Below are 17,010 nucleotides of genomic sequence, written 5' to 3'. Positions count from 1 at the left end.
GCCTGTCATGACGACCTTCACTGATGAACTGTAAGCTCAGCTGCTCCCTGATAAAACGAAGTCTAAGATAAACAGGAGGACCCTCTCGGAACCCGGGTCAGTGATGTCATCTCCTTCTCCATTCCTAATACAGGCCATGGTATGGCCCGAAGTAGGATTTTTTTTTTTTTTTTTTTTTTTTTAAATATGAGGGAAAGTCTGTCTCTGGCCATAGGTGCTCAGATATTTGGTCCAGCATTATTCCAGGTGTGTCTGTCTATGAGGTTATTTCTGGATGAGGTTTGTATTTGAATCAGTAGATTGAGTAGAGAATATTACCCAATGTGGATGGACCTCATCCAATCAATTGAAGCACAACTAGAACACCAAGGCTGAGTAAGAAATAATTCTTCCTTTCTGCATCACTGTCTTCAAGCTGGGGCATTGGTTTTTTCCTGCCTCAGACTCAGATTCAAATTAGAACTACACCATCAGCAATATTGAGTTTCCAGCTTGCCAACTACAGATTATGGACTTCTCAGCCTCCATAACAATGTCAGCCAATTCCTTACAGTAAGGAATCTCTTTACATATACAGATACATATGTATAAAGACACACATGTATAAAGACATCTACTATGGGGGATATGATATATACTAGAATATAGCCTGAAAAGAAAGATTTCAAGTCAAGTAGTTTATTTGGGAGGCAACCCCAAGAAATACTGATAAGGGGGTAAATGGGAAGGGCTGCCAATAAAGCAAGCAAATTACCACAATAGGCAACTGGGGTGTAATCCCACTGGAGACTCTGGAAGACAGTGTAGAAAATCAGCTTCAGAAATAAGGGAACTTGGGTATTTATCCAACTTCCACTAGTCATTGATAGGTGGCTTCTCCCTACTCCTTTATGGGAATTAATTTCTGACACTTCCAGTCTGTGCCATGGGTGATCAAATCAAGCTTCAGTGGGCAAACAGGCCCTGGTGCTAGTGGTTAGAAGTCAGACCAACATGCAGAGAAATGGCAAGGGCTAAGGGAATATGGCAGGCTACCATTTTATCCGCTACAGATGTCTAGACATTCAACCTGCCCCATTTCCTATATAGGCAGATAATGAGAACTAACATTCTTAACCAATAGAATAGCCTACTACGCTAGACCTTTTATGTGTATTGATAATTTCTAAGATTCTAAACAACCCTACAAGCTCAGTAATTTTCCCCATTTTACAGACAATGAAACTAAGGCTCAGAGACCTGCTCAAAGTCACTGTTGCCTGGGAGCCATCTCATAACAGAAAAGATATTTCAGAGTTTCAGAAACCTTTCACTCAAAAGTTTGCTTTCAAGCATGAATGACATTGAAAGAAACCCAGTGATATGATCAAGTCTCTCACCTCTAAAGATACCCTTCCTTCACACCCTGGAAAACAAGTCTTTTATGGGCTCAAAACTCTTGTAGATAAGCTCTCCCATTATGTTTAACCACGTTTGGTTATAGCAGCTTGAGCCACTTATCAAGCCATGAAAAAAAAATGTTCACCTCAGTAACTGTTCTCAATCTCCCACTGAGAACAGATTTTAAAAAGAAAAAGCCCGTTTCTTATACATCAGCATAATCTTTAACCTGATTCCAGCCATCTGGCAGTGAAAAGAAAGTGCGTACCTCACTATAGATGCCAAAAAGACCTTGAGAGTACTGAGTCAGGCATGTGGGACCTGAGATCCGGTGACAGACAACTGTGATGTCCCAGAGGTGCAGACCCTAGGCCTGAAGGCAGCCAGAGGAGGCCGAAAACTTCCTCAACCCCAAAACATTCATTCTTCACTTAGGCAGACTGAAGTATTTAAGAAAGTGTTTATGTCATTCAAATCAATAAGCTTCTATTGACTGACCACCAAGCACAAAAAAAGTGAGAAGCACTAAGGCATAAAATGCAGAAGAGATGGGAGAAGCAAGCCTGAGCATCACTTCTGGCTGAATTTATTTCTAGAGTCTTAGTTGAGTCATCCATGAGTTGAATGGACTGCAGGATATTTGTACAAGGCATCCATCTTCTTGTTTTTGCAGGAAGAGGCTGAATGATCAACACTCAAGACTCAACTGCTTTTTTTTCAATCAATTATTCATCTGTGGGTCACCAAAGGACCCCTCACATGATGTAACTGTAGGCTGCTGCTGCTCTTCTCTCCTTTGAGACAATTTATTATGCAGCATTCTTCTATTATTTTGTCTTATTTATTTTCCTTTATTTCCCAGGACAACAGTCCCTCCAGTGTCTGCGTACAAACCTCAGGCCCCATTTTTGGTGCATAGGATACAGACAAAAAGGAAATTCATGTCTGTAGCTTGATGGGTATCAATCACTATAAGATATTGATGGTTTGGGCCAATATGGTAATTCTGGAAAAGAGACAGCAAGTAGTCTGCAGATAGTTCCAGCAATGGATATCCCCATTTTGCATCAGGCACAAAGTAAAGTTAGGAGATTAAGAGGAGAAGCAAACCTGGACCATCAGGTCCATCCCATGACCTTGACGTTGATGAGTCTTGGGCGCTATAGGCTCTGCTTATCAACCAACCCAGCAGCCAGGTTCTCCTATTTTCTTAAAGCTACACATTTCACATCTTCAAGAAGTCTTCTATGATTCACTATAAAGGACAATCATAGATGCCCAAGCCAAGGTAAGCTATGTTATGTTAAAATTCATCTTTCTGGATACCTTTCTCAAGCCTTCACTCAATGAAATCCTGGAACATCCTAAACTTATTAGTTGTGAATTAGTATAATCATCTGATTATAACCATTTGATTATAACCATTTCTATTACAAATTCTGAGTATGAGTTTCAAGAAGCCAGGCCCCCAGCCATTCACTCCTCAATTCACTGTGTATCTCAGGACCACACAGAAGACAGATATCTCAACGACACATCTGACTGAGGCCATGGACTATGGGAGGGGGTTGAAATGAGCATCTCACAGAGAAACTTTAGGCAAGTCCCTCCTTCCTGTGCTTCAGTGTTTCCATCTGAAAATGAAGGGAAAGCACCTTCCAATATAAAAATAAAAACTAAACCAACTGAAAGTATCTGAAGGGCTTACTTCAGGTCAATCACTTCTTTTAAGCACTTCGCTATGGGTACCTTATTTGATCCTTACACAAGCCCAATGTGAGAGATACTATAATCTTCACCCTGTTTTTGTATATAAAAAATAGCTAAAAAGGGTGACAACTTGCCTGATGTCACACAGCTATTAAGAAATAGAGGCAGCCCAACTGTTGTTGCTCAGTGATTGAATATTGACCCATGAATCAGTAAGTCACAGTTCAATTCCCTGTCAGGGGACATACCTGGGTTGTAGGCTCAATCCCAAGTAGGAGGCAGGCAGAAGGCAGCTGATCAATGATGTTTCTCTCTCATCAATGTTTCTGTCTCTCTATCCCTCTCCCTTCCTCTCTCTAAAGTCAATAAAAACATTAAAAAAAAAAAAAAAAAGACAGAGGCAGCATTTGAACTCAGGCCTCTGGCTCCAGGACCCATGTTCCTGTTTACCAGATGGTCTTGTTTCACATTCCTAGTAAATGTCTGTTCCTAATCAATCCTGAAGAGGACCGCATGCATGCTGAGAACCCTCCACAAGTATGAATTTACCAGAAGTCATCCATCATACCGAGGCTTAAGAATCCCAAATCCACAACTTAATAGGATCCTTGATTATTCTATTTAACTCTATTTCCAGCTTTTCCCCTAAACTAGGTTCTCTACCAGTGTGTGCCAAGTAACTGGGCATAGTTATACTGACCAACAGCCCTGCATGGCTGGTCCTGCCATGCACTGGGTCCCTCTCATCTCAGCCCAGAAGGGATGGTTTCCTCTGCTCACCATCAATGAGTTAATAGTAGAGAGCTATTCATGCAATCCTTAAGCTCTTAGACATCATTAGTTTTTTTTTTTTCGAATTTACTATTGCACATTAATGTACTATAAAAAGACAGCATTTCTATAAATAATTAAACCCAAACTACACTGATCAAAATAAATGAGCAAAATGTTCCTGATGATGCAACCAGGTTTGATTTACTCACTAACGCAAATAATGAGGTGACTCACAAGAGTCCCCCATTAACAACCATTATGAAGATACAGATTGTCCAACATTAATAAGCTTGGTATGTATTGTCTGCAGCCACAGTGGTAGGGGGGGTCCAGGGGGTGACTAGGGGGGTCCTAGCACACAGCCCGGGAACAGGAGGGAGGATCTATTCCTAAGCCTCTCTGGCTAACTTCATGTATACTCATCTTAGGCCTCAGTCTATCCTACCTATAAAATGGGCATCATATCTCACCTGAGTGAAAAATAATTGCATAACTACTCTTGTCAGGAAAATGGTCTATAAACCCAAGTAGAAAGGAGAAAACTGGGAGTGAGTAGAAGACAGCAACACAAAGAGGAAGACCAGTAGGGAGTCCATGCCATGTTCCTATCTAAGCCTCATATCCCTCATCTCTGTGCAGAGTGACTTGATGATAACAATTTCTAAGTGCATGTCCAGCCTTGATATTCTGTGAGTCTAATGGATGCCCTGTCGTATCTCGCATAGTGATCCTCTCTCCTCTGAACTCATAGCTTAAAATGGTCACTTGACAATTGACCATATAAAACCCCGTGGCATCTGTCTTCTTGTCATGTATTACTTTATACAAAAGCAGCCTCATATCCAAAGCATATTGAAAGTACCTTGAGGCAAACATTGCCTTGTCTTTGTCTTCTCCCTCCATCACACTTCTACCAGCCCCTGTGCCCAGACCACTGGCACATACAGAGGAAATACTTAGCAAAGGGTTGAATATCTTATATGAGTCTAGCTAATCTTCAGGATAAGAAAGAGCCAAGGCTTCTGGCCAGTCCCTATTTCTATCTTACTAAATGAGATAGAGATGCCTCTAAATCTTGTGTTAAAATTCATACTTGAATGATAAGTATAAACTCAATGCTATTAAGAGACAGTGTTAGTGCCCATCAGTAGATGAGTGCATTAAAAAACTATGGTACATCTACACAATGGAATACTATGCTGCAATAAAAAAGAAAGAACTCTTACAATTCATAACAGCTTGAATGGACATGGAGAGCATTATGCTAAGCAAAATAAGCCAGTCAGAGAAAGATAAATATCACATGATCTCACTCATTTGTGGAATATAATAAACAACATACGCTGATGAACAAAAATAGATCCAGAGACAGAGAAACCTTGAACAGACCATTAAACTTCAGAGGGAAGGTGGGAGTGGGGGTGGTTAAGAGATCAACCAAAGGACTTGAATGCATGCATATAAGCATAGCCAATGGACACAGACACAAGGGGCGTAAGAGCATGCGCTGGGGGGTGGGAGTGGCCAGGGAGAGGTCAAAGGGGGGTGGGGAGGAAGAAGACATATATAATACTTTAAACAATAATTAATTTTTTTTAAAAAGAGATGGTGTTAGGCTGCCCACCCACCTCTCCCCACCCCCACGGCTAAGGCAGTCTATAAATTCTATACAACTTAGGAAAAGGGGAAATAAATGCCTCTAAGAAAGGTTCCATAGAGGTGCTGTATTTGAATCTCTAACAATGCTATAACAATAGAGAGAAACTCAAGAGCTAAGGCTTGGAGTCCAGAGGAGGCTTGGCACAATGAAGGGTTGGCTAGAGTGAAGGAGTCAAATATAAAAGTTGGAGAAAGAGATCAAGAATATACACAGTGAGGGGCCCTGGATGCCAAGCTAAGGGACTTTGGATTGGAATCTCAGGGCTAAAGGTACTCAAGCTCGAATGTGGACATACTGTTTGAAATACTCCTGGTGATAACAGCTGTCAAGTTAGAAGCGACTGAGAAAGAAATCATTGATATCCCCAAGGATAAGAATTTCCAATTCCTTTGAAGCCTCTGTTAAATGAGATGTGGGACTATCTTCCTTTACCCACATGGTCCAACATGACTGAGTACCTACCCCATGTAAGGCAGAGCTCTCTTATCTCTCCTCACTGCCAACCAAGTCAGTCCCCCACCAGTTCAAAGGGGGATAAAGATGGTCAGCCAAATTCCATCCACCCCATAGTGCCAGATCTGATGACTCAAAGTGACCCACCAGGCACTACATTCTATTTTCCACCTCTTCCTCCTCCACAAGGTCTCTTTTCTCTCAAACTTGCTCAAAAAATCATCCTTTGGCATTTTTCCCTATGCAGGAAGTGTCTCAAGCCAACCAAGAGCCAAAGGAAGCCAAGATCAACAGGTGAGTCAAAGGTACACCTAGCCTTGGAGAAAGCCCTGGCCTTCGGACACATCTTCCTATAGCAACCTGTCTGCCTGTGCCATACCTCTCAGCTCCTTCCGGTCCCTAAATTCCTTCCGTTGCAATGTAGATTTACCCAGCCTGCAGGAAAAACAGTTCTCCCTTCTGCTCCCTAAGCCTTCTTGCCACTGGAGCCACAACCCCACTTCCTTTCAATCCCATTGAAGAAGCCATTTCCCGGCATTCCTTTCTTGTCAACTCCAAAGCACGCTCCAACCACTACATTTCTGCACTCATTCGATCCAATTAAGGAGTTTGCAACTTCTGCTCACCTTGGAAATCACTGCAGGATCGGAGAAGCAAATAACACTCTATAACGCGGACATCAGAGGAAGCACAGAGCAGACAAATAGCCTGTGTCAACCTTCTCCTCTCAACCCCTCCCCCAGGCCAACAGTGACCAGGAGCAATTAGTGCTTTCTACCTTCCCAGCTACATCTCCACGGAGATGGCTCCCCTGTAATATTAATTAAAAAACAGATTCTTTTTGGCAGACCCTCGAAGAACGGCTTCTGTGGCAGGTTTCTTTATTAAGCCTCTGAGAAGGCAAAATGCATTAAGAAATGATGACATGGGGACTATGAGCACAGACAATGAAGGCTAGGCAATCCAGCCAAAAGCTATCTAAAAAAAAAAAAAATCTGTTTGGGGGCCACAATTAGATGCTCCAGGGAGTGGAATGCAGTTAATCAGATCAAATCTGTCACTCTTTTGCACATTAGGAGTAAATATTTTAGAGCACAGTTCAGCTGAATTAGTTAAGGGTATGAAATCCTAACTGGGAGAATCCGTGTGTCTCCACCTGCTAGCATGGCTCAGGGAAGGGTGGTCTGACAGGACCCTGGAATTGCCAGCACCTCTCATTTCTCTTCACCAAGCTGCAGTGTTGGGCACATTGACTGAAAACTCTCTGGCAAGTCGTTCCGGCCAGATATACTGCAGGGGCAGCAGCCTGCAAATCCACGCTCTGGGAGCGAGCTGCTGGAAAGGAATGGGGATCCACCTAAAGAGGGGCAGCACTGCCACCTCCATATCAGGAATGGAAATCCCCACCAAGGACTACTCCCGGGAGGAGGGGGCATGGAACGTGGGCTGTTGCCTTCACAACTCTCCATGGCCTTTTGCCAACTCACTGACCAAGCAGGGGGGTGTCTTCCTTCCTTTGTGAGAGAAGGGCAGAATGATGGTTTTCTGTTCCCCTGGAAACCATGGGGACTGGGCTCTCCCTGAGTGTTTGTGGAATAGTCTCTAACCCATTAATCACTAGGACCCCAGCTGGAGATAACCAGAGAGAATGAATGGCAAATCACTCAGGTTCCAAGTTCAAGTCCACTTATCTCTCCCCCAGAACACCTGGCAGGGCAAAAGCATTCAGTAGAGAACCAGGCGGGGCAGGAGAGATAACGAGACTCCATTCCTTTCTAATGCATATGGCTCAAGCCTGCTGGGCACCTCCTCCTTGGCCTCCATGTCATTCCTCACCACTCTTGGAACCAAAGTGAATACGTGTTCCAAGCCCGGGAAAAGGATATACTTGTCTTGTATGTCCACTCTGCATGCCTGACTGCAAACTGACAGTGTAGAGTTCAATTTCCAGTTATCTGAGGTGACTGAAAAGTCCCTTAAAAAAACCCTCATGTCAAGTAACAAGGTCCACCAAAGGCACCTGGAAGGAGAACATGTTAGTTTTACGTGTTTAACACTTTGGAAGCCAGAAGAGAAGATGGAATTTTCTTTTCATGTCAAAAGAGCCTTAGGTAGGACCAAGTTGTCTGTGTTGGGGCCATCTCTCTCCACTTTGACGTTTCAGAAGGTCCATCAAACACATCATTCTTCACCTGGATTTTATCTAAGCACCTTCTTTCACTCCCTCGGGACAGGGAGAGGGGAGAGAGAAACCACCTGGGTAAGGTAGTAGAAACTGGATTCCCAATTACTCTCCCAAGGGGTTATTTTCTTTAAGTCTCTAAAAGATAGTCATGTTAATATTTGCCCATATTCCCTCAGAGCATCAGGGCCCAATAGTCAGCAAAGCCTTTCTCACTGGCATTGCCTGCAAAGCATGGTCAAAAGAGGCAGGTGCAGCCAAGGAGCTCAAGAGACAGTCCTTCTTGCTGAAACCGGTTTGGCTCAGTGAATAGAGCATCAGCCTGCAGACTGAAAGGTCCCAGGTTCGATTCCGGTCAAGGGCATGTACCTTGGTTGCAGGCACATCCCCAGTAGGGGGTGTGCAGGAGGCAGCTTATCGATGATTCTCTCTCATCGATGTTTCTAGCTCTCTATCCCTCTCTCTTCCTCTCTGTAAAAAATCAATAAAATATGTAAAAAAAAAAAAAAAAAAAAAAAAAAAAAAAGAGAGAGAGAGAGAGAGAGAGAGAGAGAGAGAGAGAGAGAGACCGACCGACCTTCTCTGGACCAGAGAAAGAGAGCACCATGAGGTCCCTGCACCAGCTATGCTACCTTGTCTTTTGCTTGAACGGTAAGACTTGCCACCAGCACAACCAATAACCCCTGGGGACTGTGTGTGGATTGTTCAAACTTCATCACTGTCACTAAAGACTCCAAGGCCAACGTGTCCACTCCCCAGGCTCCACTGGCCCTCTTTTAACTGAAGAGCCATTTCCCTGGGGAACATTGGGCAAAACATGCCCCCTCACTTCCTCTGCTGTGCACAGGCACATAAGTTGGGCAGAGAAGGCTATGCCCATTTAACTACTATTTATAGAAAGCAAGTACTACTCTTAAGTCCCATCTTCAAGGGCTGTGTCCACACACACACACACACACCCTTAAAATAAAAGCAGAGGTATAAGAAAACTCTTCAGGAAGAGTTTAATGTTTCTGTAATTCATGATAAAGTCACAGGTACATGAGAACATAGCCTCTTCCTCTGAGAACACATTTATTATGGACATTTATTCCTGTCCATCCTAGGAAGGAACACACACACACACACACACACACACACACACACACACGCTCACTCCTCCGGGAGCTTGTACGTCTTCAATCACCCGTCCCTGCAAAGGCACATGTTGCCCACTCCCCACGTCCACAGCTGCCCACCCCAAAGCTATGGGGGATTGGCTAGGGGCAGATGAAGCAGCCGCGCTGTGCTGGCTGCAAAGGATCTGACTGCCCAAGTCCTTCCCACCCAGCACTGTGTGTCCTTAAGAACCAGGGAATCTGCACTCAGGATTGCAGACATGCTGCGCTCTGCAGACTCCTAGCTTTCCTGTTATTCGCTTCTCTTCCTCCCCTTTCCCCCCCACCCCCATGCCACCCCAGCCAGGCCCATTAAAATAAGATGAAAATTTCGCAGGGAAATCTTTAATGCCAGTCATGAAGAGACATACAAAGGGAGGAGGGGGCGCTTTCCCATACAGTGAGTTCCCCCAAGCTGCCTGAGCAGACATCCATCATCATCCTGCCCAACGCCAGGGTCCCATCCCACCGGGAGAGTCAGAGAAAAGGGTTTGTGTGAGACTGGCTGAAGTGGGGGCCAACGGCAGTGAGGGGCGTGGGGTAAATCATGGAAGGCCGTTCCTCTCCGCCGGGAAAGCCCGTTCCCAGCTGCTCCTGGGCTTGGCTGCCCCGCGCTGGGTGCAGGCGAGTTGGGTGCGGAGGGACCCCTCTGGGCCGCGCTGCTGCGGGCTGCAGGCTGCTGGGCAGAAGGGCCGAGCAGGCGCTGGATGCGGAGCTTGGAGCCACAGGAGTGGACTCGAGGGCGCCACCCCTGGATACCGCCGCTTCCCGGGGACCCTGGCCGCAGACAGGGGTGGAAAGGCGTGCTGGCCCCACAGAGGACCATCTCCACTGTGAGGAGAGACTGTATGTAGTGCAGGACCACTCTGCCCAGGCGAGTTTTTGTGTTTTTGTTTTTTGCTCAGCGACTTGGGTGTGCTTGTGCCTGTGTGAGGGGATGGGTGCTGAATTTCACTTCACGCTTTAAACTTTTTTGCTGCCTCTCCTGGAGCATTCCAGGGCAGCTGCCCCGGTTTGAAGAGGGGGGAGATTGGGGGGGGGGGGGGGCGGGAAGAATCAGTGTCACCTGGAGGCCAGGCTGGGGTTGGCTTGGCCCTGCCTTCCGCCAGAGCTGGGAGAAAGTGGCCGGGAGCAGAGAGCGGAGACCCTAGGGCAGGAGTAAGGGGTCTGAGTGGCCTCCATTTCCCGGGTTCCCTCCCGAGTGACTGGAGATGGGAAAGGGGAAGGAAGCCCTGGCTGTCGCTGGAATCTATCCGTCTGTCCAGAGGCCCCAACCCCAAATCATCAGCTTCCTCACTACGAATTCAATCGCCCAATAGGAAAACTCCAAGCCGAGGACACCAGAACTACAGATCATGGACTACAGATCCCTCCTCTGCTCATCTTTAAGTTCCTTCATCCTCCCCTCCCGGCTGCCCCAATCCTAGGGTCACCCATAAACAACACACACACACCATCTGCCAACAAACTCCACTAACCTGTTGGGGGCGTGGGGGGAGCTGTTCTCTCCAAAAGTCAAGGTGCTACCCACCTCGACCCTGGAGTAAACTATCTGTTCCTCGCTCCTGCCCCCACCCCCCATGCTCCCTTGCTGCGGGGAGGCATGGGACCCCGGCCCGCGGCGGGTACTCACGCTGCTGTTGTGCCCTGACCAGTGCACCATGGCTTGGTTGTGGGCCGAATCCCCGGTCAGAGCGAAGGAGGTGCTGGGCAGCCTGAGCTCTGGCGAAGCCTTCGCCTCCTCCCGGAGCCCCGTGGCCAGGGGCCGGCTTCCCTGGGAGCCATCGGACAGCGCGGTGGCCCTGGAGTCCCCGCGCTCCAGGGCGCTGGGGGGCTGCGCTCGGCGACTCCTCCTGGAGCCGCCGCCGGGTTTGCTAGGAGCCGGGATGCCCTGTCCCCGCCGTGCACCTGCTGGCGACAGCCCCCGGGCATCTTCATCTTCCTGCTCATTTCCTCCGCTGCCGCCGGCCGCCTGGGGCATCGGCTGTGGTCCGGGCCGGGGCCCGAGCGCGGCGCCCCTCGGTGATGTCGCCAGCTGCTCCGGCCACCGGCTCGCCACCGCCCGCGGCAGGAGAGGCGGCAGAGCCGGGGCCGCGGGGCGCCCGGGACCGCCTGTGGCTCCCCAAGTGATCTCGGCGCCGGCCAGGACCCACGTCGACAGGAGCAGGAGCCCGGTCCGAGCCAGGGGCGCCCCGGGCCAACCTGCGGGGCGCTCCGTGCGCGCCAACTCCATCCCCGCTGCGGCAGCAGCCGGGGCTCGGGCCGCGGAGTGAGTGGCGCCTGCCGAGGTGCGGGTCCGGGTCCGGGCGCGGGGTGCGCGTCTGCCGGCGAGCCAGCCGGCGAGGGTGTGTGTGTGCCTGGGAGAGGGGAGGGGGCGGCCCGGAGGGAGGCTGCTCGGGCGGGCGCGCCTCCGGGGTCCTCTCCACGCTTCTCTCCTCGCTCTTCTCTGATCGCTGGCTCTCTTGTCCGGAGGGTGATTCCAAACCCGGGGAAATGAACAAATGCCCTTTCGGTGCTTTCTTTTTTTTTCTAAGATAAGATCCCCAACATCTTCCCCACCGAGCTCCGCCAGAAATGTTGTAAAAAGGAGTGTTCAACGATCACGAGAAAAATCCTCTTTTGAAAAATAGGAAAATCAAGCCAGATCCAGAGCGGGCTGGTGACAGGGAACCCCAATCCAGTCTCTCCGAAATGCAGCCTCCAACCTGCTCCCGGCGAAGAGTTGGAAGAAGATGCTTCTTGCCGCTTTTAGGGGATTACTCTTCCGGCCCGTTGGGGTGGGTTGGGCGGGGGGGGGGGGGGGGGGCGGAGGATGGCACGCCCGGGGGACAGAACGGGTCTCAGGGGAGGAGGAGGAAAGTGTTTGCAGCGCCAACTGTTCCGATAGGGAGCCAAGGGGGAGCCCAGCCAGCGCTGGCGCGTGGGGAGACTGCACTAGGAAGCTGAGGAGGGATGGACCGGGGACTCCACTCCGGCTCCCCGGCCCCCGCCGCTCGCAGCCCGCACCTCCCGCCCGGGCGCGGGGCGGAGAGCGCGCCTGTGCGCCTGCGTGCGCGGTGGCGGTGGGGCGAGGGGTGCGCTGGGGGCGGGCGCCCCGGGGTGGGGGCACTTAGCTGAGCTGCTGTCTGGGTATGCCGCAGGTCCTCGGCTCCGTGCGTGTGCATTTGCACGCGTGTGTGTGCATTTGCACGCGTGTGTGTGCGTGGGAGTGTGCGCGATGGGGTGCGGGGCCGGGGGAGTGTGCTGGGGCTGTGGGCAGGCTGGGATCACGGATCACGCACGGGCTGCGTTTGCGTTTTTAGGAGCCCGTGAGCCGTCAGAAAGGCGAGACTGAGAGAGAGCAAGGCTGGCCGGTCAGGAGAGCCCTCCTCCACTTGGTCCCCCGCCACCCGGGAATGTAAACCAGTGGTTCCTTAAGCCTATAGAGGCGAGGGGAGAGAACTGGGAGCTCCAGCGGTGGTATCAGGGGCTGCCAGCCTATTCCTAAGCTCTCCTTCTGGGGGACCCCCTACCTCCACCCCCAGTGGTAGCTGGAAAGAAACCCTCGTCCAGACCCTTTGAAGCTCAGAGAAGATCCAGGCTTTCCACCACTGCCCCCACCCACCAACCCCACCCTCAGATTCGTTTCTGAGCGAGCTCCGTGTTCTCAGTGTCCGCTGCCAGTTACGGGGTTCAGCCCTCCTGTGCCCCCTGCAGAAGCGCGGCGGACCCTTTAAGCTCTGTAGGAAGAAGACCCGGGACTTGCAGTTCAGCTGATGCCTCCAAGAAGCTCCCCGATTTTTAGGGGTTAAAAGGGCCGGGATGCACGGAGCTGGAGGGGGGGGGGGGGTATTCTGAGAAAGGAGCAGGAATTAGGGAGGGGGCTTGGAGAACTTCATGGCCTGCAGGCTCTTCCCCTCCCTCTTGGGGATTCCATGTAGCGTTCCTTTTTGGGTGGCGGTTGAAACGGAGCTAGAGGGAAGGGAACGCGGGGAGGAGAAAGATGGAGTGAAGGTAAAAGAAGGGGAGGGAAGTTGATGAAGTGGAGGCCGGAGGGCCAGATAACGGCTACAAAGGGGCAGGTGAGAGAGAAGGAGAGCCCCTAACGTGTGCCAGGGGAGGCCGGGAGGAACCCAGGAGGGGGCAGCCCATGGTGCGGGGAGTCCCCACTCTATGGAATTCGCTTTCCACCTGGAGCTAAAATGGAAAATGGGAGCTGAGGAGGCGGGGCGGGAAAACCGAGCTGGTGGCAAAGTCCAGCCTAGAATGAGGCGGGGTCCTGGCGTCGGTGGGTTTCCAAAGACCTGGGGCGATGGGCCGCACCAAGAAAAGTTCTGCTCCGCAGGCTGCGGTGGGAGTAGGATCCGACTCCGGAGGGAAGCGGCCATCCGCGGATCCCCAGCGCCCCTGCCGGGCAGGCTATGCACTGCAGCCAGCAAGGGCTTGAGGACTGCGGAGCTGTGCGAGGCTTCTCTGGGCAGAGGCGGTGGGTGGCACAGTATAAGGAGTCTGGGCTGCCCAGCAGACCTCCAGTACCTGAGGTTCATACACCCAGGAGGGTGCATCATTCCAAACCCCAGGCCCTCAGAGAAGGACCAAACCCCAAAGCTCTCTGAAGTCCCCCCAAGGAGGCAGTGGTTCTCAAGAGCGAGGCTGAGGTCTCTTCCCCTCACTCTCTCCCATCAAAAGGAACCCCAACCGGGACAGAGCCTAAGGTCAGATCCTGGGCTTGCTGAGATGTGGCTATTAAGTATTGGCATGGAAAAAATGGGTAAAAGACTCTTGGGGGTACATTTTCACATGTCCCCTGCACCAATTTATCCTCTAGGCTGTGCTCCATCAATTATCATCTCCTCTCTCCCTCCTTCACCCATTGCCTAACACTGCCTTCCCTCAGCCCTGTGCTGGGCCCTCGCTCCCCAGCCTCCAGTCCCAAACCTCTTCTCCCCTCTGAGAGTTCTCCCCTATACCCGCAGTCTCCCCTTCCTCGTCAGCCTCTCTCTCCTGGACTTTCTACAATCTGACATTTGCCTTCGGGTGACTCATCAAAGCTCTGCCCCCAACAAATACACCCAAAGGCTTCCAGAGACAGCCCCCACCAGCCTCCGCTTCCTGCACTTGTAAGCATGTCCCATCTGGAAAGATCTCCCTTGGTCTACATGGTACCATGACTATTGGCTATTGTTTCAGGCAACACAGCTGCATACTATTGGCAGGAATGGCCTCTTCAAATGTAAAGAAGGTTATGTCATGAATTGCCCTCCTCCAAATTCTTCATGACCAACAACGCCCATATTTCTTAGAACAGTCGCCGAGCCTCCATGCACTGCTTCCCCTCCATGGACTTCCTTACCGTATTCCTTAAGCATGCAGTCGACCTGCTGCCACAATTTCCAACACGGTGTGTTTTAAATGCCAGCTCTTCCATGTAACCTGTCCCCACTATCCCACAGTACCTGACAACCATATGCATTATCACCACCACCACCACCATCATCATCAGTTTCTTTGTCATCCTTCCTGCTATAAGATGGGAGCTCTACAGTTACTATTTGGAATTTAAAAGGGAGGGAGAGGGAAGGAGTGGGCTTCCCTTTGCCTAGTTGGCATAATGTCTTCTTCATCGGGGAAAGGCAGGTTGATAGCTAGCCTTAGCCCTCACCAGTCCCAACCGGAAGAGCAAAGAAGGCCTCGCTGAGAATGTATTTTCCCTCCAGGTTTCCTCCCTGTCGCAAACAACTGGAGAAAGCAAGACGTAGGCTACAAGTTACCCATGAGATTACACCAATAGGACACCATACATGGGTGGCTTTTTTTTTTAACCATTACAAGGAAATGACACCTTGGGAAACTGTTCTTCTAACATTAAATACACGCACGCCCTCACTCTTCCAACCCCTTAATAACCTAGTAGATATCTTGCCATCAACATCCAGAGCTGGCACATATAAAAATTTCCATCATGCCTGTTTCTCATATTTTAGAACATGTTCAGCACTCCTTATGATGGGAACCTAAAGACAAATTCCACATAAAACCTAGATCCAGGAAAAACTGGGCTTACCCTTTCTTAAAGGCTTTCTGAAAGTACCTTAATTTTTCATTTTGTCTTCCTGTTCTCTTGAACGCCAAGCTGAGCACTAGGTTCACTTGCTCTAAACCGTCTCCAGAACAAGATCTTTATCCTCTGCTCCCCTTTTACTAAATGTTGTGTTGTATTGTTCTATACTCTTTCGTCTTGCTATATCTGTGCCTTGTTGATAAACCACTTCACATGCTTTTCAGAACTGAATAGGAAATTAATTAATTGATTAACATCAAAACAACAGTGCACATTGCGACTCTGAATTTCTACACAGGCAACTGATTAGAAAATAAGACCTGAAATGCAGATAAAAGCCGTCACAAGACCACTGAAATGAGGTCTTTCTACCACTGTGTGCCATGAAGGCAAGCAGTGTCTATTTGCTCAAAACTATTTATATCCTCAGCACCTGGCCCAACCCCTGGCACAGCACTGACTGCCAATCAATGTGCAACAAAAGATGAAACAAAAAAATATAAGTAATCTCCTGAGGCAACTCGTCTTTTTAGCATATGTACACTTCAATTGATGCTATTGCCACAGGTAACCATCTGCCACGTTGTCATGGGTACAAGGAGTAACATTTAGAATGTTGCTCATAGCCGGGACCAGTTTGGCTCAGTGGATAGAGCGTCGGCCTTCGGACTGAAAGGTCCCGAGTTCGATTCCGGGCAAGGGCATGTACCTTGGTTGCGGGCACATCCCCAGTAGGGGGTGTGCAGGAGGCAGCTGATCGATGGTTCTCTCTCATCAATGTTTCTAGCTCTCTATCCCTCTTCCTCTCTGTGAAAAATCAATAAAATATATTTAAAAAAAAAAAAAAAAAAAAAGAATGTTGCTCGTGCCTGCCTGGCATGGCTCAGTGGCTGAGCATCAACCTATGAACCAGGAGGTCAAGGTTCCATTCCCGGTCAGAGCACATGCCCAGGTTGCAGGCTTGATCCCCAGTGTGGGGCTTGCAGGGAGGCATTCTCTCTCATCACTGATATTTTTATCTCTCCCTTTCTCTCTGAAATTAATAAAAAATAAAGAAATAATCTTGCTCACAAAGGTATTGAAGACTTTAAGAGGAAAAATAGAAGAGAAAGAGAAAGAAAAAGGATGAGCAAAAAAAAAAATAATAATAATAACCCTAAAAGCTGACAATTAATAGGGGCTTTGTTTACGCTAGGCCAGTGGTCGGCAAACTCATTAGTCAACAGAGCCAAATATCAATAGTACAATGATTGAAATTTCTTTTGAGAGCAAAATACTGACTTCTGTGCATGGGCCATAAAGTTTTAATCACACTGTACATGCACACCTGCACATGGTATTTTGTGGAAGACCCACACTCAATGGGCCAAAGAGCTGCATGTGGATCGTGAGTTGCAGTTTGCCAACCACTACTCTAGGCTCTATGTCTTCTATGCTCATGGCTTCATTTAATTATGACAAAATAGGTTTTCTTGGTCCAATCAATAGATTGAGAAACCGAAACATATACAGGTTAAACAGTGATGACAGGTGTGATCATGTTGGTGATACTAAGAAGCATTAACATGTACTGAGTACTAACTCTGGACCAGCTATGTGGTAAGGACCCATCAGCACTCTAGAAGAATGATTAAGACCAACCACCAGCTGTGTG

General features: G+C 49.0%; 1 protein-coding gene across 3 annotated transcripts in view; it reads right to left on the bottom strand.

Moving 5' to 3' along the window:
• The window catches only part of SORCS3 (sortilin related VPS10 domain containing receptor 3), a 489,777-nt gene extending 477,936 nt beyond the window's left edge, over positions 1-11,841 (bottom strand). For all 3 annotated transcript variants that reach the window (XM_084904018.1, XM_084904020.1, XM_084904019.1), the window contains exon 1: positions 10,950-11,841. In XM_084904018.1, coding sequence (XP_084760144.1) covers positions 10,950-11,549 — 600 coding nt within the window. In that variant the 5' untranslated portion in view covers positions 11,550-11,841. The remainder of the gene's footprint in view (positions 1-10,949) is intronic.
• Positions 11,842-17,010: the final 5,169 nt, after the last annotated feature.

The sequence above is a fragment of the Pipistrellus hanaki genome (genome assembly GCF_964339955.1).
Source record: "Pipistrellus hanaki genome assembly, chromosome: 14".
Lineage (NCBI taxonomy): Eukaryota > Metazoa > Chordata > Mammalia > Chiroptera > Vespertilionidae > Pipistrellus > Pipistrellus hanaki.
The sequence above is the reverse complement of the archived record's forward strand: the minus strand, read 5'-3'. Positions and strand labels throughout refer to the sequence as shown.